We start from the raw sequence: 20,557 nt of genomic DNA, 5'->3' as shown, positions 1-20,557 counted from the left end.
AATCCTGATTCGATTTATCATTACATATATATTGTAGCTTGTGGGTACCAGTGACAGAACAAAGAAAAGTAATATGTGCACGCTAGTTCATGTGAGATTATTGTATATTCTGATTTGCCACAAACCTTATACATATAGAAGTGTACTTGGGCAATCCAGGTATCTTGAAGGATACAAAAGTGATTGGATCCTGCAGGCTAGGATTGAAAGTAGAGTATTCGGATTTTAATTCAGTGATGGTCTCTATAGCCCTGTAATGTTGGAAGGTTCTTTTCTGAATTACTTAAGGTATTGGATGTTTAATGAAAACAGGGATTCTAAGCCCTGCTCTCCTTGATAGAGAAGTGGAGCGTCCCATCTGCTATTTACAATAGTCACAGCTGCTGCTGTAGACAGATGGCAACTAGGTTCTCAAACAGGCATCCTTGGCATCAGAAAAGCTTCATAAGGCATTATGGAGTTAATTTGTAGATGTTGAGTTAGGCATTTAAAGGAAAAAAAATCTTTATATAGAAACACTTATTTTGAATTCATTTTCTGCTTGTTTTTCTTTTTTCTTTTAAGCTGTATCCTGCTTTATGCAGTAGTCCTGGAGCATAAGAAAAATGGCTGGGAAAGTAGGACTTTAACTTGAAGGGATTGGATTTATGGCCTTCTTGTCTGTATTACTGGTACTTGACAGCAAAAACTAAAGTGATAAAATTATTGAAAGGTTGGTAGAGCCAAGTAACCTTATCAGTAATTCATCCACTACTTGATGGGTATACATTAACATGGCCTATTGTTAAATTTTGCCTTATTCAGTGTTATCTGGCTCTAAAAAGTAGTAACCTCTTTCAAAGATTCTTGATGGTAAATGAAGAAATATTATTTGCTACTCTGTTGCTTTCTGATCTAATTTTTAACTGTTTTCTGAATGAAAAGGCATACTGAATTGGAAAAAAAAAACCCTACTGTGTGTGTACAGCTTTAGGGGAATAATGATGTTAGTTTTTCCTCTGAAGTATTGTTCTGTAAGGTCAGTTTGGACAGTTTCACTGAGGAACTAGTATCATGGAAATAATCTTTGGTCTGAATTAATGTTGAGATAAAAGTCCTTAGAAGGAACTGACTTTTATTTAGCACCAAGGACATGCAGACATTAAAGAAGTGGGAGTTTAAGTAGCAGCTACTACTTAGGTAGAGAAGATAAGCAAAAGACTTCATTGTAATTCTGTCTTACCTAATAACTTTACTTTTTTCTTCTCCCCTCGAAAACCAGAAATGATGCATTTTCAATGAAAAAATAGAATAGGTGGGAGGATTTGTTGTCATAGATAGATTACAGTCTTGACTCTCAATCTGTCTTCTGAAAATTAATAGTTTTAGGTAGCTCAGAAAATGAGTGCCACATTGCTCTGATATGACTTGTGCCTGCCAAGCAACATTGGCTCTTAAAGCATTTCTTGATTAGCATTTTTTTCCACATGCAGCCTGTTTGTGTGTGTGTGTGTTTGTAAGTCCTTCCATTTGTTTTTTCTTTTTATGCTTGCATCTTGTATGATGAAATTGCCTTGGGAAAATAAACCAAAGTGGAGGCAAGTCACTTAACCTCTGTCCTGGTTTCCTACTCTGTAAATCCTTGCAAGTGTGGTTAAAACTAAATGAATGCATGTCAAATATGTTGACACTATGCTGCAGTCATGGTAGATGTGTTATCAAGATAGATTATTTTATGGCAAGATGAACTGTGTGGCCTGTGGAAGATGCATGGATTGCCTTGCAGTTGAATTTGAGTTGGGAATTGGTTTGGAAGACAAGCCAAATGAGTTGTTATAGTAGAGATTCCACAAGTTCTTTTAATGACTCTCCTGCCACCAGCTACTACACTTGTTAAATCCTGTAACCCRCAAAAAAAGACTTGAATGCAAGTTTGCCTCAGAGAGGAAATCGAGGCAATTGCTATGCAAAAGAAAGTATTATCTTTAGATAACTGTACCAGTAGTGGAGTTTGGGAAGTGGGAGTTGCTTATTTATTTTTTTCTAATACCATTTGGTCTCTTTAGGAGTGGGAGATGTACTCAGAAAGCAAATGGTGCCAGAAGATGTAATGTTGAACATAGACATTAAGCAAAGACTTTCTATATTTGAACATTAGATCTCTTCATGTTTTGCAAGGCTAGGGATTTCTGTTGCTTGTCTCTAAATCTGTCTGAATTAGTATCTCTGAATGCCCTACAATACTGCCAATTTGTACCTTTTGTTACAAGTCTTGAGTATTTGGGGGGAGATGAAAAAATATCCTGGAATTTTTGTGAAGCGCTTTGTTTTTGTATTGAAAGCCTTCCTCTCTTTCGTGATTGCATTAAAAATACTTAGGATGTTAATTCTGCACAATTTGAAATAAATTACTTTTATTTTGGAGGGCAATTTGGAGAAGATGGGAGGAGAAGATGAACAGATGATGGTTTTTAAGTGTTGACAGTAGGAATAATGGGTCTGGAGCAAGACTGTAGGATAGCTAGGATGTTCCAGCTAATGTTAAATGCAATTTGACTACTTTTTAAAAACTGTTAAGGAATTGTTACAGAACTGCRGTAGAGTGAGATAATACCGCTAATGAACCCAGAAAAGTTTTCTGTGTCAACAGTGAGTAAATCATATGTGAAATACTGCCCCTTCAGAGTCGGAATGCCCACTGACCAAGGACACAGAGATAAGGCTTTAGAAACCATTCCTTTTAATCAATGCTTAAATAATGTACCACCTCTCAGTATGCAACTAGAAGCGCAAAGAAAAGGCATATTTTTGATGAGAACTACTTTAAGAACTGGATGATTTGACTACTATTGATGCTGGCGGACATGACTCCCCTGGATTCTGGTGTTACATCATGCCCTCTTAATGTAGTGCTGACATGTATCTGAAGGTCAGAATGGCCTTTGGAGATGGGCACTGGCATTTGGAGATATAGTCAAGTAAAATGAGGGGGAGGGAGGAGGAAAGATTGCTTTATCTGCTTTGAAACAGAAAMCACACGAGGAAAGAATTCAGCTCAACTCCAAGTGCTTAGCCAACTATATGCATAAGTCAGATGCAACTTCTGCAGTTATAGGACTTTCTGGGTAGTCAGATGACAATTTGGAAGTTTTGGAATGGATTTGATTCAGCTTTTCAGATAGCTAGGACAGTGTGGTTCAGCTAGCTCCCACTTGATGCAAAGCCTGCTGGCATGCTCTTCTCCCAGAACGCCAGCTGTAGAGATGGTATTTATAGCAGTTGGATCTGTAAGAGCAGCTGAGGATGAGAGCGGCTTTCCAGCAGCTTCTGTGAGCAAGCCTTTGCTTTGCTCTGGTGCTATTGAGCACGACTCCCTCCCCCACCCAGCCTTTCTCCCAGTGCAGGCTTGGAATTCCGGAGTGGGGAGAGAATCCGGTTGAATTCCAACACAAGCTGTTCTTAGCTTCTCTTTGGTTTCCTTTCCTTTAATGAGTTGAAAAATGCGAACAATGCTTTGCAAAGCAAGCACTGTTTTACAAGCTGGAAATGTCCATTTCCCTTCRTTTATCTCTTGTAATAACAACCCTGCAAGGCTTTCTTATAAAAACAATATAGCCATATATCTGATTGCAACGTATGCCTAGGAAAGAAGCCTGTATTAAACATGTCTTTGTGGGGTATTATTCACGTTCCAGCACATCAGAATGTCTGCTCCACCCTGCTCTCAGTAACGAACATATTCTCATTGTTGTCATTCCAGTCTACAGATGGCGCAGATATATTTTCCAGACACATGCATTTTAAGAGACTGTGTATATTTAACGTTAATTTGGTCTTGAGGATTTGATTCTGAAAGACCAAGATCTTTTTTTATTAGTTAAATTGATTATGCAGAAATCGTAAAGTAACGCTGCTACTTATATTGATTGAAATGGAATTTGAAGAAGTCACAGAAAAGAATTATTTGTTATTCATTTCCTTAAAAGTTGCTGATTTTACAGAAATCTTACCACTTCCAAAGTTCTGTCTAGACTAGCATATTTTCTGAATACTTTTATCCATCCCTTTACCAGTGATCAATGAGATCAAAAGTGTAGACAGGACAGTGCCTTTCTTGCTAGCTGTATCTCTAACGTGTGTTGGCATTTGGTAGGAATGTGTGTTCTGTGTACATTACTGCTGTCACTAGGAGAGCTATTGAAACATGCTGGTGTCAAGCTGCTTTTGTGAGATGAAAACCCTTCGTTTGAACCAGTTTTCTTCTGTATGTGGAAATAAAAAAGGCTTTGTGCCTTCAGCGTTGACAGATGGGTTAGCAATATAGGCATGGAAGATGTAAATGCCAGAAAGCAGAATGAATTGCACAAATGTTGGAAGTTCAACTTCTCCAGTTCCATACCTGATTTTCACCATTAATGGCTTTTATTTTGGGTGGCAGTTGATAAGGGCTTTGGGGGTTATTAATCTACGTATCTTTCCCTCCCCRGCACAGACTGCATAGCAGTTAATCCCAGGGTTTAGTCCAAGTTAATTCTCTTTGCTGGTATTATCTGAAGTGCAGGCTGCAGTTAGCCAGTTCTTCACTGGAGTACCATACAGAGTGACTAATATGTGGCATGTTTGATGGCGGGATGCCCTGTAATATGAGTCTGATTACTAATGAAGGTGGAGCTGTTGAATCTAGTGACTTGACTTTAAATGCAATGAGGAATATGAGATTAAGTTTAAAGTCTTACCTCTTATGTGCTTCACACTGTCCCTCTATTCCAAGGACTTATTAGGAGGAGCTGCTTGTATCTCTAGATACTGAACTGCAAGCAATTTCTAACCCGCAAAATTTATGGCATGCTGAAACGTGGTGCTGACTGACTTGGAAATAGGTTAGGCTTGGAGTGCAAATTCAGCACAACACTTAAGTAGTTCAAAAGTAATTTTGCTCCTTCTTTGTGCCTGCACAAAAATATTTATGTGGATGAGTAGATGGGAAGGAAATGAGGGGGCCGATCATGGATAAAACCTCCCCCTCCCCTCACCTTGAGGTTCGCAATCCCTCTTCACTTGGTTAGTTTTAATGGAAAATGGAAGTGCAAGTCCCGAATTGAAGGCTTGAAGTGGGAATGTGCTTGTATGTTTATATATTTGGGAAGGGGGGACAAGAGTGAGAATGCTGCTACTTTTGGTAGTGTTTGTTCCAGTTGAAAGTATCCCGGAAGACTGTAACTTTGCATCAGATCTTTGTTGTGCTCCACTTTCTGGTTATAATTGTAACAAGAAGTGCATATTTGATCTATGCTTTCTGAATAAAAGCTTCAGAAAGTCAGGATTGGACTTTAAGGCAAAAATATTTAGATGTCTAAAATGACAATTGAAATATAAAATAATATATATTACAAAATACATGGTTATTTATATTCAGTGTTTCAATACTGAAGCTGTCTTTATTTGCAAATAGTATTCTTTTAAAATTAAAAATTAGCAATGGATTTGGTCTAGTAGATTTGAAAGGCTGAAAGTGTATTTTATTTCTGTCCTAGCTGACAGAGCGGATGGTGGGTGGTATGAAAAATGTTAGTTAAGGAACCAGTAGTGATCTAGAGAATGGTCTATGTAAGAGCCTTATGCCTGGAAGTTAAGTTGCCTGTTCAAGTAAGGGTGGGTAAAATCAAACATTTCATGGAGATTGGTTTGGTATTGTTGACACAGCACATCTAGGATCATAATTCCTTCATTGTTTGCACTTGTCTTTTTCCTTATCTTTTATTAGACTATGCTGTCCTTACTATTTCCTTGTACAAAGACTAATTGGTTTAAGTATGTAGTTTTTGTCTTGTAATCTGAGTCTGCATTAAGAACCATGTGTTCTGTTTTGAAAAAGTCCTTTCTTGGAGCTATCCATACATATCAGCTGCATCTGAAAATGGAGAAAGAGCCAGGGCCAGGGGTGGGAGGGGAAGCTGTGTCATTTCTATTGTATTAGTTGACTAAGTGGAAGAGAAGGACTGGCATTGTTCTTTTGTGTTTGGGGGAGCGTGGGAATAGAAGTTATATAACTATCTCTTATGTTCCTGGCCATAGGTCGCTTTTTATCCTCTATTTTGCCCCTGCAGTTTTCCAGCTGTGCAATTGTGCAGGATCCATTTTGATAAGAAGGCCTCAAGAATGTGATGTTGATCTTTCTAAAGCTTTGGAGCCCACTTCCAATTTTGGAAGTCATATTGTTATTATGGAAATAATGTCTGTGAGCTGCATTTTAAGATTGTCACTGTGTTCGGGTTTGGAATTGCTCATTAGGAGTGCTAAATTGACTTCTTCCTCCCAGAAGATGATGGTCACATCGTCCAATTTGTTTGCAACATTACTTATTTTCATATGTTTTTCTACTCTTCCCAAATTTATTCAGTGGCAAGCTATATGTACAAAGTCTAGCGTGTAGGCTGGAATTACAACTGCTGGGTCATACACTACTACTTCATAGTATGCTTCAGAAAACCAAAGTTTGCAGAAGAGGTCAGGATAGCATGTGTTTTTGTTATGTACAAAATATGATGCAAATTTTTTACTAGGATAACTGCTGTACATAGATTATTTGGTGTGGAGAAATGTTTTTTGAAACTGTTGGTGAGTGGTATGTATGATATATATGTTTGCAGTTAGTGTCAAAAATAAACATCAAACAGCTAAAAAATTGTTTAAATAATTTAAGCTTCAGAGAATGTATAGATCACTGTTACTTAGAGGCACCTCAGCATGAAGCAACAGTGTATGGCTTACCCTGTAACTGTAAGGAGAAAGAAGCTTTTAAAATGCAAGCCTACTTTCTATACAATTGTGCGTCTCTGGGTGGGGTCGGCAGCAATGGTAATGCTGCATATTCACACAGTGTGTTTTTATTTAAATTTTATGTCAATTTATGACATCTAATAGTTTTCTGCCTATTCTGTTTGCTTACTGAGCTAGAAAACTGATGTAAATATTGTGCCTTAAGTTGAAGCATATTATGAATTCTCAGAAATTTTGAATAGTTCAAATAAGACAAACTGGACATTTATTTCCCCCAACTAAAGCAACAAGTTGCAGAATGTATTTTCAAAACGTGAGTATTCCTGTGCCTTTTCCTCAGCCTCCTGTTCTGAAGGAAAACAATGGGCTGCAAATCTGAACTTTGGTTAGTTCATTTATCTCAGAGGAGTTTTAATAGCCGAAGAAGGAGAATAGTATCTTCAACTTGTTTTATCCTTTTCACACTTCTGTCAGTTGTGCATAATGCTTTTCATCACCAACAGTATAGGTTGTTTTTAATACCTCTTCCAGTTTCTGATGTGTGCAGAAAACCTGAACTTGTGGAAAGCTGAAAGATTCCACATGCCCTAAGAAATTGGCTCCTGGTGAAGTATGGGGCCTGGAAAAGGGATCAAGTTTCTCAGAAACTGGCTGTTTAGGCTTACACCAGCATTAAAAGTTGCTAGAGTGCTATGCTGATGGTAACTAATTATAGCTCCAGCACAAAGCGTTAGTGTCAGTTTGCAAACAGAAAAGTTAATTGCCACACTGGGCCTTTGAAATATCAGATAAACAAATTTATTCTCTAAGATAAAAAGGCCATTAATGTGTTCCCTGCTGTGATCATCTGCCTTATTGCCTTTCTCATTTCCTGAGGCTCTGTAATTAATCCATTAGCTTGCGCACCATGCCRTGAGTCTGGTGTGGTGAGAGGAGATAGATGATGACCTATTTCATGATTCACTATTAATGGTTCTTCTTGGCCTTGCATGCTTTAAAAAAACCAAACAAAATAACTCAAAAGCTTTTAGTGTTCTTTTGGGTATTGAAGCCACTGGAAGCAGTTCTCTTAGTTTTGAATTCTATTCATTTCCTTGTTCAACTGAAAACACAGCTTGTGAATAACATGATACATAAATTAAAGGTCCCAGCTCAATCTAGTTTATGCCTGATCATGGGGTATTCCAGGATTCTGCTTCTTTTTTGCAGTTTGCCATATGAAATTTTAGGATAAAGCTTACTTGTACTATAAAAATGACTTAATTTTCTTCAGAAATTTTCATTGGACTCCTTACAAGTAGCCAGGTTTCATGGATCTGCTTGTCCTTCCAAAAAAGATACTTGTTGCAATAGACACCTTCAAGTTAGGTCAGTTGCTTTAAGTTGAATTCCTGCTTTCTTAGCTGCCTCACCGTCTTTTGTCAGATATCGTATCTGACTTCCTTACCTACCTGGTCACTTGGTTCAAACTCAGACTGCGTCAGACATGACTGATGCTAGCTACTCATTTGATGCTCAGTGTTTTAAGCGAAGGAGGTTTCAGTGCGCTTGATATTAGTTGAGGTCATAATCTTATGTTTTCACAATTGGTCTACTCTGCTGGATTTTGTTGTAGACAGACTAAGAATTCTGTTAAACTACTGATGAAAGTGAAGGATGCAGACTGTCTATAAGCAACAAGAATTGGATAAATAGACCTGGAACTTGGAGCTGAAGGTGTATGAGAAGGCTGTGGCTGGATCTCAGTAGTGAGGGGCAGCATGCAGAGTTCCTGGCAGCCAGGAGGCTTCCTCTGTTTCATTCCTGTTGCTGTGGAAGGTTTTGGCTAGGCAGCTGCATTCCCAACCTCTGACAGAGCTGTCTTTTTGCACGTTAGTCACCCTTTCCTAGTGTCATGCTTCTCAGGATATGCTTTGGGAAAAACGTGCACCCTAGAGAGTAGTTTTTAAGGTGGTGAGCTGGACATGGAACTTAGTGTGAAGGAGCTGAGGGAAGCCTTTTTAAAGGGAACCACTAGCATAAATCATGGAGCCTAAACTTTACTCTTCATGAATGTGACGGATCAAATTTAAGATTGAAGCAGGGGGGGTAAGCTGTATGGCAAGCATGTATTGCCTTTCCAAGCACCAAATAAACTGAGTGGAAAAACTAGTTAGTCTTTTAACTGAAGCAGTTGTCTGCTTTGCTTTCTTTTTGTAAGAGGTGGCCTTTTCCTAGAGTGTGTGTGTGGGTTTTCTTTTTTTTAAGAGATCTATGGGAAACATATATTTTCACAACAAACTCGTTTTTGAATAATGCTGCTCGTTCTGTTTTCTGTTTCGGACCACAGTAGAATCTTAGAATGCAATGCAACTCTATTGTTTCCTTGGAGAGAACAAATGTGGCTTTGTCTTGGCCAAGAGAGGTGTGCTTTTTTTTTTTTAATTAAAAAAAAAAAAAAGAATGCTTGCTATTTCACTGTAGAATCTATGAGGAGACAAATCACTCATGCCATGAGATAAATAGGTGAGATCAGAACTCTTTGCTGTGATTGCATTTGCCCCTTAGGATAAAATTGCAATGATGTGACATAAGGGTAATTAATGCATTTTTTTAGCTTGTTGTTAAAAACACTTTTCTTAGTCAGTGAAGATGTAGCTGTACTTCTGYTTGTCTTGATTCCCTTCCCAATTTGCTGTGTCAGGAGCTTCCCATTTCTGGGACACTGTTGCAAATGCAATGTATCAGTGAAGGTAGTTGCTCCTCTCTAGCCGTCATTCCTCTTGCAAGAGTAGTGTCAGTTTGGGTTGAAAACAGTTTGCTGTTGTGATTAAGCAACAGAGTGCAGATTGTCAGGAGAGGTGCTGGCAATACATTTATTCCTGTATCTGCATAGTATTGCTAATTATATATAGGGATGAATTCTATTTATTGCAGCTTTGTTTTGTTTTTAACAGATTACTTTCACTTAATCTCTTACTCCAAAGTGATTGAAAAAAATAATATTGTTCACCCAATGCTAAACTATATTTGAAGGCTCTTTTTTTTTTTTTCCCCTCATGTTTTCATGGATGGAAACTTTCTGTTACAAGACATTACTTCTTAATTACCTTTCAGAGCTTTGATGTTAAATGATTGAATGGGAAATGAGAAGGTGTTGAATGGTAGTAGTCTAGAAAATACTGGAAGGAAAGAACTGATTTAAGCTTATGGCAGGGAGGGAGTGTCTTTTGGGGTTTGTTATTTGTTTGCTTTAACTTTAGAACTTGTTCAAGTGTGTGCTGTACGTTTACTGCTGTCTGACTGAGGCTAGTAAAGGGAAACAACCCATGTATGATCACTTAGGTTACCAGTTTCTTGTATGTTGATGCCCATGTTGCTATCCAGAGCCACATGCATTTTTGCCTTGTGATGCTGTACTGGTACAAGGCATATTATTCATTGGCTTTGCATGTCTGTCAGCTTTTATAAGGCAAGAATGTCAGCACAAGGCGCATCCAAGTGAAATGGAATTGGCCACAAGAAATAAAGTAGCAACTGTTGCTATTTGCAATCCACAGAGCAATCCCTTCTCTACACTGTTGTCTTGAGCAGTGGCCTTGCTCAGGGATACAGCATCTGGGAGAATGGTTAGATTTTGGATGAGATTCTGTAACCACATGTTTTCAAAGACTTCAGTGCAAGTGGAAGTTAAGTTCATAATGTTTGAAATGAAGAGAGATGTGGATGTTAATTTATGATAGAGGAAAAGGGAGAAGCCCACATCTTCCAGAAGCATAAGTGAACTGTCTTGAATATGTGAGAAACGGGTAGCCTTTGTTTAGGATGACTAGTATCAGAGTGCAAATTGTTCCCAGGAAGACTGTCCCCAGCTATGTATAGATTCTTTCTGTGCAGGTTTTGCATGCATGTATTTTATTAATATGGATCACTCCCAAAGGCAGATTGTCCCTTAAGGTGCAGATGGGCATTTGTAAATCTAAGGTGGTTTATCTAATTTTGACAGCCTCAGGAGTATTTCTTTTTAAAATCCTTACTTGTTGAAATGGTTTTGAAAGTGGCTGCTGGCAAATGATGATAGATTTCAGTATTTCCACCTCTATAGTCTTGAAAAGAGGAAACAGTAGAGATTCACTTCTGCAGCAAGAGCTGTGCTTATAAATTATCCTTCTTGGAATACTGAAGCTACAGGCATGCTATTAAAGTGACAGCTGAATTCACTGCAGGCAGAAGATATGTAGCTGTCTTGTGGGGAAAAAAAAAAAAAATTAAAAATATATATATATTATATATATATGTGTGTGTGTGTATGTATGTAGAGAGAGAGATTAAAGGTATCCAGAGAGATTAAAGGTATCCAGAAGAGCTTTTATTAATTTGTGGGGAATGCATGTATGTGTATTGGAAGAACTGGTGGATTTGAGATATACTGATGTGAGGAGAAAATATTTTTTGCAAAGAAAGTTTATTCTCAGGGGAGGCAGAACGTGGTATTTGTAGTGTGTTCAATGGCCTGACTCACCTGGAAAAGCTTACATTCTTATCTTGTATACCTTGGAAAGAAAACTAAGGTAAGGATTACAAAAGCTGCAAAGAAGATCAGCTTTTTTGAACGGGACTTAAAAAGCTATAGCATGGGAGCTATACACAAATGTTTTCATTTTGTTTTGCTTATTTTGTGTGAATCTCATCATAGGGTCATCATAAACTATACTGAAGCTCCAAAGAGAATACTTCCTTGGAGTCACTGTGAGATTTAGTAGCTGTATACAATAAGAACATTTACAAGTAATTTGGTTGGTTCAATTAATGCCAGTCATATTAAAATCTCTGTGTGGGCTATGTATGTGTAGAAAAACATTGAAATGTACTAAACAGTATAATCTCTGAAATGTTTGTAGAGCCAACTCTTTTTTCATATGTTCCCTCAATGCCCTGAGAATTCTGAGCTTCTTAAAGAAAATCCTTATGCAGAGAGCTCTTACACTATGTAACATGCATTTCAAAATAGGCTTGAGTTGTCCTGCTGTGAAATCAATATGATTTCCTGAGCTCTTCACAGTTGAAGTGCTTAGCCTTCTTGTGCATTTTGGATCTTCCTTCTTGCTATCTCTTTGCTCCTAAAAGTGTGTCCCAGCCTAAAGGCAAGGGACAGGATGACCTACTTTGGCTCTCTATCACAATTAAGAATTTTGTTTAGTAGCTGCATTCCTTTTAGGAATTCTTGTTCCTTATTTCAAATAGGGCCTGTAGATTCACAGCTTCCTAGCACTGTATTTCTATTAGTTTCATCTTAATACTCCTGTGCAGTGCATAAATTCTGAATGTGAATACCCAGACTTACAGAGTAAGTTGAGGGTCAGCAGTTTTTGTGCTCTTAAATGCCAAGTTAGCTAAGAGTTTGAATTTTATTTTTTTTTCCTGTAGGTATTATCAACCCAAAGAATCCCAAGGAAGCGCCAAAGTCCTTCAGCTTTGACTACTCCTATTGGTCCCATACATCGGTAAGTTCTGTTACTTACAAGTAAAACTATTTTTGTTGACTGGCTTCAACTAACTATTTTTATTCCCCCCCTCCCCCCCCCCGATCACTCCATTCTTTTCAAAATGTTTCTGAATTGACTCTTTTGCACACTCATTCAGTTAAAGGCTTGTCATTTTATGTTGTCTTCTCCCGTTTGTCAGGGGGTGGGGGGTCAGAAGGAAGACTAAGCTCCTAGGGCTTGGTAACAAGTTGTGGTTACTTGAAAGAGATTACTGAAAATACTCACAAACACTGTTGTGTTCTAAGTACTTCAAGGATGCATATGAACCACAGTTGCTTCAGTTCTGCTCTTGATTAGACAAGTGAAAGTTGCTCAAGTACTTGCAGTTCAAGGAAAGATGTGATCTGGATACTCTTGGCATATCAGGAAAAGGCAGAGTAGAGACCCATGTTTCTTTTAGCTACAAAAGCAATAAACTTTGTCTAACTGCTCTGCCCCACCCTCCTGTGAGTTGATTCTGAGGTCTTGCTGACTTCCACTGATTGTTCTGCAGCTGAACTGTGGTGTTCTACCCTCTACCCCTCTCCTGCCTTATTCTCCTAAAAGATATTAAAAAAAAAAAAGGTTAATACTTTTCTCCAAATTTAATAGTAATGATTTTGGGTGATGCAAATAGGACTTAATATTTCTGAGCAAACCTGTGGCCAACAAGAATATTTTCATGATGAAAACTTAGAGAAGCTTGGATTTGTGCAGGTCTTTTACTGAATCTTCCTGTTGAATAACCTGATCTCAAAGTAGCTGTGCAAGTAGATTACAGTGTCAGTCAGAGAAACATTATGAACATACTAATTGACAAAAACTACCGGTTATGCAGTATTAAGCAAGAGAGCTGGTCTGATAAAACCTTGAGCCTAACATCATAATGTCAGCACACTTGAATTTTGTCCTGATTTCAGGAAGAAATAATGTTAAAGTTCTAACATTTCAGGAAAAGAGAAAATGCCAGATTAATAAAAACATAGTGACGTCTGGTGTAATGACCTGCTTGTACGAAATCACATTTCAGTGTTACATTGTCTGTGCAGTCTTTTCTGGCTTGTGCAACATAAAACAACTGCATAGATTCTCATTATTGTGATAATCAAATTTCTCAAATATCAACCAAGGACTTTCCTAAATGATCGAGAAGGGACTTCAGGAATAAGAGGTATAACATACACAGCAAATCCTGTTTTCTGTCACCATTTTTGCATCCTGGACCTTGCCTGGAGCTGCATCTTGGATTGTGTCCAGTAACTGGATGTTGGAGTGTGGTCAGAGTACAGTGCCTGAGTGCCTGAAATTTCCTACGCAGAAAATGAAGGATTAATTCCTTCAGTTTGTGAAGTTTTGTTTTGAACAGCTTGGGCACTTGCCTTGAGATCTGACAACTGTGTTCTTTCTGACATCTTAAAGCTGTAATTTTTATTGCATGTGCAGCAGTACCTCTTTTCATCAGACAGTTACGATGATGGTGCTTTATCTTTCAGGATCTTTTGTGGGGGGTTATCTTTAATAGTATGAAGTGGAGATTGTCTAGATTCTTCTTTGACATACTTTCCATTGAAAAGTTATCCTGTTTGTTGACACTACTTAAAGATTTTTGTGCAAGATCACAGACAATGTTCGTAAAGCAGAATTGGTTTCTTGTGCAGATTTTTCCCTCAACAGCAGTGGATGGTCCTGTCAAGATTGTCAGTGTCATTCTGCTCCAGCTGGTACTGCCTTGGGAAAAATCTGTGTAAAAATGTACTGGGTTGCCTTTTCCTAAGGGATTGACTGACAAGATAAAAATGAAATAAAACTAATTGCTTTTTGAAATGTTACTTGCGTGAGAGGAGAAGACTATATTGATGCTGTTTTCATGTCTCTTCAGCCTGAAGATCCCTGCTTTGCATCTCAGAGCCGTGTGTACAATGATATCGGGAAGGAGATGCTGCTGCAYGCCTTTGAGGGCTACAATGTATGCATTTTTGCCTATGGGCAAACTGGAGCTGGGAAATCCTACACAATGATGGGCAAGCAAGAGGAGAGCCAAGCGGGCATAATCCCACAGGTAGAACAGAACCCAGAAAGGGGATTTACTTTACATAGCGTGTTCAGATGCTTACTTGCTGATACAGTCTTCTATGTTGCAATAGCAATTCACAGAAAGCTACAGCTTACTTCTGAAGTGAAAGAAATCTACTCAGAAAAAGAGCACTATAAGTAATTTTCACTATAGCGTAACATTTTTTGTGTATTATATTCTCTCTGTATACTTTTCCTACATCCAATTTCTCCACTCCCCTAACAGACTAGTAAATGAAGATGTCTTATTCACTGGTTTTCTTGAATCCTTCTCTGACTTGAGCTAGGACAGCACATGAGCACTCTTTATTGAGCAGGAATTCGGGAGGGGATATTGCTGATGAACATGCCACAAACTTATTTTGGAAACAAGTCTCACAAAGATAAAAAGTGGTTAATATATTGATATCTTACAAGAAATGAAGTATATCAAAGTGTTAGTATGAGATATTTAGAGCATCTGAATGCAGCCCAGTGTTACTGCCCCTGAAATTTGTTTTGAAACTTGACTGTGAAATGTAAGGAAGTTGAGATGCCCCCATAGGAAATTCTGACTGGCACACACTTGATGCTATCATAGTAAAGTCAGAATACTGTAGCTGGTGGTTGTATGGCACTCCTAAATGCAGGCCTTCCTTGGTATGTAGGCACTGATAGTGGACCACATGTTTGTTGGAAGTTACTGCATCCCTCCATTCCTGAAGTAGAAATCTGAGGTTGAATTTCAATAAATAAATACGCTGAACAGTGTTTGAGTCATCGTTCTGCTATAGGTTTGCAGTGGGAGGCATTGGCCCTCTGCCACAGGTATGAAATAGCCAATGCACAGTGTTGTTCTCTGTTAATAGCATGGACATCGGTACTGAAATACGTAACAAGTGTTCTGTTGCCATTTGAGGTTGCATATAGGTTAGCTTAAAATAGTTTTGGAAGACTGTGTGTGTACAAGTATGCAGAGTTAATCTGATGAAAGAGATTATTGTTATATCTAGGCATTTTCTTGCATTAATATTAAGTGTCAGAGTGTAACAGGTGAAATTAGTTGAAGATCTGTGACAACAGCTTGGTATTTAAGTTGTGTTACAATCGTGATATTCCAATTTGTCTTTCTGTATCCTCAAGTGCATACGAATTAAAGGCTATGCTAAAAAAAATACTTAATGCCCCTGTTATCTACTACAGTTTTTGAAGAAAATCTTTTCCCTGCAATTTCAGTCTGAGTCTTCCCRTAAAGGAACAAAGTGAATTGTCTGTTCAGGGAGAGCTTGTTAAATCTTTTCTTTCTTGCTAGGTACACAGAGGGTACAGCACAATCATATACCAAGTAATATAGGTTCTTGACACCAAATTCTTCTGTGTTGGCAAAATTCCCTGAACCTATGAGCCAGTCCCTAGCGTGAAATTTTATCATGCTGTAGCCATGTATTAGCTCAATTCTCCAGAGCATATACTTTTAAAATTGCCTGCGTTCTTCATATTCTGGGTATTTTCCGTGCAGTGGCTTGTAGGTATCTGTGTTCCAGAAGTCTGTTTCTACYCTTCTTCCTCTCTGTACCCATGCTGTTTAATCTCCTTATACATACCCATGGGCTTGCCCACTGCTCATTTCTTCCTTTATTATCCTAATTTTGAGTCTCATATTTCACTTATTTATAGACGAGCACTCTTGAAGTAGGAGGCTGCTGATAGCTAACGTATCCTTCATATGAAGCTGCTGTTAACTGATTTTGAAACAGTATCTGCCAGTTGATTTAAATCTGAATCCTGGAACTTTAACAGACCAATGAATTGATAGAGGATTATTCTCTTAAACTGATTGTTTTTATGACTGGGAGAGGATTAATATAAAATAAGTTATCAAGGTTGCATAATAGTGATGGACAATTGAGATTAAGTACCTTACCAGTCAGGCTCTGTGTGGTTGATGTAACTTGTTCTTTTTCTTCCTCTGCCCTTGCTCTAAAGCCAAAATATTGACATGTCGTAGAGTTAGTTGTTACTGCGCAGTCATGACTAGTTACTGACTCTTGCTTAATCTCCTTCCAGCTATGTGAAGAACTGTTTGAGAAAATCAATGACAACAGCAATGAAGAAATGTCATATTCTGTTGAGGTGAGTATGATGAGAGATTGAAAGATATCTGTCCGGGAAATCAAAGTGACCTTAGCTGCTGCATTATTGATGCTGCATTTAGACTGATATTTTTGAAAGCATTTGTCTTTTCTCTGTTTCATATTTGATATAAAGGTACAAGTAAAACCTTTCTGGGACCAGAATTTCTTTGTTTGGAGGAGTTTTTTTAACCTTTGTTTTGAAAAATAGTGTACTTTGGCTACCTTGTGGGAGTGGCAGTTGTTATGTAAATGATATACTGAGAAACCAAAAGATGAATTTACAGATTTTTTTTTTTGTTCTTTGGACTGCTGGATGGAAGACCTATTCTACATGTTTCTTATCAATTAATATAGTCATAATTTGTGTTTTGTATGGGTCTTGTTGGAATATCTTAATTATGTAGTCTTACTTGACATCTCCTATTACTAAACTGAGTTTATGGACAGACTGGGAATAGAAGAGCATAACTGATACAACATCACATGTAAGAGTTCTTGTCTGTCATATGTCACAGGCTGAGCTGAAACTGTCTGAATTAATTCCCTGGAGCTAAGGCAGGTCCAGGGTATGAGCCAAAAAAAAAAGGGAGGAGGGGGATGTTCATATCCACAGTTGGCTAAGATGAAAAATAAGGGCTACATAAAAATAGTTTGCTGCAGAGATCTGTTTCATGTGTTTAACATACTGTTTACTTCATAGCTAAATAGGTATTGATTTGTTAGTTGCAGTCCCTGAAAAATGCACCAAGTTGTGTTTTGTTTCGTATCTTAGGTTTGTTACTAAGTTTCAATTGCATAACTTTTGGTCATACTGGTGAATGAGAAATGTAAAGAATGTATTTAAAAATAATCTTGCTTTTAATTCTGTTTCAAAGCATGCAGATTTAAAATAACCATAGTATGAATAATTGTGCTGATGACTCAGGAACTCTACAGGCCTTGGGTACAGATTAGAACCAAAAGTTGTCTTCATACAAAACTTCACTTTTCTTTTTCCTTCTTAGTTCTGCTTTGGAGCATGGTAAGGGAAGTTCCTTGTAAGCAGACTCTTCTTACTGTCTTGTTTGCTTCTTTGGAAAGATACAGTTTTGCTTATTTGTCATATACTGAGAAAGTTAAGTTGGTTATTAACTCTAATGTAACAGATTTTAATTAAACGTCAGTGTTTTTTTTAAATCGCTGGGGGTTCTATATATGCGGGAGAGGTCTGCAGCTTATGCTAGAGGCCTAATATTCTTCCTTTCTCCCAGTGTCTCAAGCTATTAAACTGAGACACCCATGTATAGCTTTCCAGTAGAAGACAAGGGGGACTTTCTACTGGTGCCAGTCTGAAATGCTGCGGAGCTTCTTTCAAAAGAAGCCTTAAGAATGACTAAATTTTCCATGCAAATTCCCATTTTCAGGTGAGTTATATGGAGATTTATTGTGAGAGGGTCAGAGACTTATTAAACCCGAAGAACAAGGGAAATTTGCGTGTGCGAGAACATCCTCTGCTTGGACCGTATGTGGAAGATCTGTCCAAGCTAGCAGTCACATCTTACACAGACATTGCGGACCTCATGGATGCTGGGAACAAAGCCAGGTTAGTGATGGTAGTTTGTTATAATGGCTTTTTCTCTCTCTCTCATGGGGGTACATGGCATACAGCACCAAATTTGAAATAACTTCTCTGATGCCCTGGCACTTTTTTTTTTTAAACTCATGTCAGATTAGATATCTAATGAAAATATTCAATGATCAATGCTGTTAAGAGGACAAAATTGATTTATGTGGTGAAATAGTGCTGCAGATCACTTCATAGATATTTAAAGTTTGTAATGGCTTGAGATAAAATATGTAAATTATGTTATTTTTTAAAACGTTTGCCTTCCTTGTGTAATGTATTTGTGTATATATACACATATATATATTTGTATTATTTGTCCGTATACAAATACATATATATTTGTACAAATAAACATGTAAGCACAGTATCCTCTTTCAGTCACTCAGGTGATCAGGACCAAAGCTTAGCCTTCCAGCTTTAGGTTCTGGCTTAGCAGTAGTTTCTATCATACGTCAGTTGTGGGTTTTGGTAGGTTGTTCCATTTAACAGTCCATGTGGGAAAGAGTGACATAAATGCTGCTGGCATTTTCTTGTGTGTAAGGCAGATTAGTGAGTATGTGGATTGAGGATGCTCTGTTTAAATTGTAGTGAAGTCAGGAAAAATTCAGCAGTGAAAATCAAAGGGGTTGTTGGTACTTAGTGTGGCTTGCTCTTAGTCATGCGGCAGAACAGCTGTACAGCCTCTTCATCTCGTGCTTCTACAGGTGCGTTCAGCCCTGTACTTGGAGTATAGAGGCTGCTGTATTCTGAATACATGTGTATATGTTCATCTTTCAGGACTGTGGCAGCTACCAACATGAATGAAACCAGCAGCCGCTCTCATGCAGTGTTTACAATTGTCTTCACTCAGAAGAAACATGATGCAGAAACTGATCTTTCCACAGAAAAGGTACATTGTAGATGAGAAGTGGCTTTCTGAGGACTGGTTGTCCCAGATTATCCATACAGTAACTTATTTTTGTTGGGAGTATGAAGTGAAAACGGGAATTAATTGTCATTTCTGCTGTTTTGTTTAAGGGTAAACTTTCTGTGTGCCTTTTCAGAGCCCTTTTATTTCTTGCTGGATTTTGACTGATCGTAATTCTAAAAACAACTAAATTGGAAATATGTGCAGGAGGAGAATATATAGTAGAGGGAGGAGTGTGGCCTTAAGACCTAGGTTCCATCGAGAGGGATATATGAAATAAAAGAAGTGAATCTTCCCTAGTCTTGTTCACAGAGCCTTCTGTGCTTCTGTCTGTCAGTGCCAAATTCTTTCCTCATTAGTTCTGGGGCACAGGGATTAGGAAGCAGTGTTATTTGGGCACTTTCTGGAATTTGCATATTAAAAAGAGGAGCTCTGTGGAGCAGTTCTCTAGCTTTTATTACTCTGTGGAATAGAGGCTCTGCATGGAAAAGTAGCTGAAGTACAGGTAATGTTCATATTTTTAAACTGATCACTGTGAAGAGATCTGAAAATTGTATTGAAGACTTCCCCCCCCTCTCCCTTAGAAATGATCTGACTATGCGAAATTGTCATTAACTGATATGTAGTCTTTAGTGCCAATGCTTTATTCCTGGTGTCACTAGAGGCAGGATGAAACATAAGTCTCTCTTCCTTTGAGATTCTTATGTCATCTGCAACAGCAAAACTTAAATTCTTTTGATATTGGTTTTGCTTTGTTCATATGAGAACCTCATTCTTTCTTTCTAAGTAATTTAGAGTATAGCAATATTTAAAATGGAACATAGGCCAAGATGCTTCTTACCCATAAGAGAACAGCATCAAGCTGATCGTTTGTGAAAACTTAGTTTGACTGTAGTATTAAGCACACTTTGATTTATAGACAGTAGAGTTCTTTTAATGTCATAGAATTAATTCAAGGTCTGTTCTTATTCTAGTTCACCACAAACTAATTCTAGTTGTTAATGTGCTTCTCTCTTCAGGTCAGCAAGATTAGCCTTGTGGATCTAGCTGGGAGTGAGAGAGCTGATTCAACTGGTGCCAAAGGAACTCGATTGAAGGTATCAGGCTACTGATGTATGGGGAAAGGAAGGGAAGTTGGTGTACAAGCAGCATGAGGAGACTGTGTTTGACAAATAATAAGGAAAAGAAAGAATTGCTAAAATAAGGATGGAAAAAAATAGTCCCCAATGTATCTAGATTGTCAGTCTTCTCTTAAGGATAAAATAGGTAAACAATACTAAAACAATACTGTCTACCACTCAGAAATCTAATTGAGGAAGGTCTAATTCTTTATGAAGTAGGATTTCTTTTGAACATGTGACTGCAATTTTTGGTCAGCTGAGCGTAGTGAAAGTAGTGGAAGTATGTGTCTGAGAAATTAGCATGTTAAGACCCAAGTGATCATGGCACTGACTTGGAATGAAATGTATTTTTTTGCAAGGCCGAAGCCTTTTTTTCCTCAAATCATAGATGTGACTTTTGGCTCCTTTAGTCTACAGAAGTTCATGTTTGAACAATTTGAGTTACTATATAATACTGGATTCTGTTTTCCTAG

General features: G+C 37.9%; 1 protein-coding gene across 9 annotated transcripts in view; it reads left to right on the top strand.

Moving 5' to 3' along the window:
• Positions 1-20,557, top strand: part of KIF1B (kinesin family member 1B) — a 98,406-nt gene that overhangs the window by 10,877 nt on the left and 66,972 nt on the right. For all 9 annotated transcript variants that reach the window (XM_026073970.1, XM_026073972.1, XM_026073969.1 and 6 more), the window contains exons 3-8: positions 12,166-12,242; positions 14,143-14,322; positions 16,383-16,448; positions 17,854-18,032; positions 18,834-18,945; positions 19,983-20,060. In XM_026073970.1, the coding sequence (XP_025929755.1) occupies positions 12,166-12,242; positions 14,143-14,322; positions 16,383-16,448; positions 17,854-18,032; positions 18,834-18,945; positions 19,983-20,060 (692 nt within the window). The remainder of the gene's footprint in view (positions 1-12,165; positions 12,243-14,142; positions 14,323-16,382; positions 16,449-17,853; positions 18,033-18,833; positions 18,946-19,982; positions 20,061-20,557) is intronic.

Source organism: Apteryx rowi, unplaced genomic scaffold (genome assembly GCF_003343035.1).
Source record: "Apteryx rowi isolate R43461 unplaced genomic scaffold, aptRow1 scaffold_38, whole genome shotgun sequence".
In the NCBI taxonomy this organism is placed as follows: domain Eukaryota; kingdom Metazoa; phylum Chordata; class Aves; order Apterygiformes; family Apterygidae; genus Apteryx; species Apteryx rowi.
This window is presented reverse-complemented; position numbering and strand designations above follow the sequence as displayed.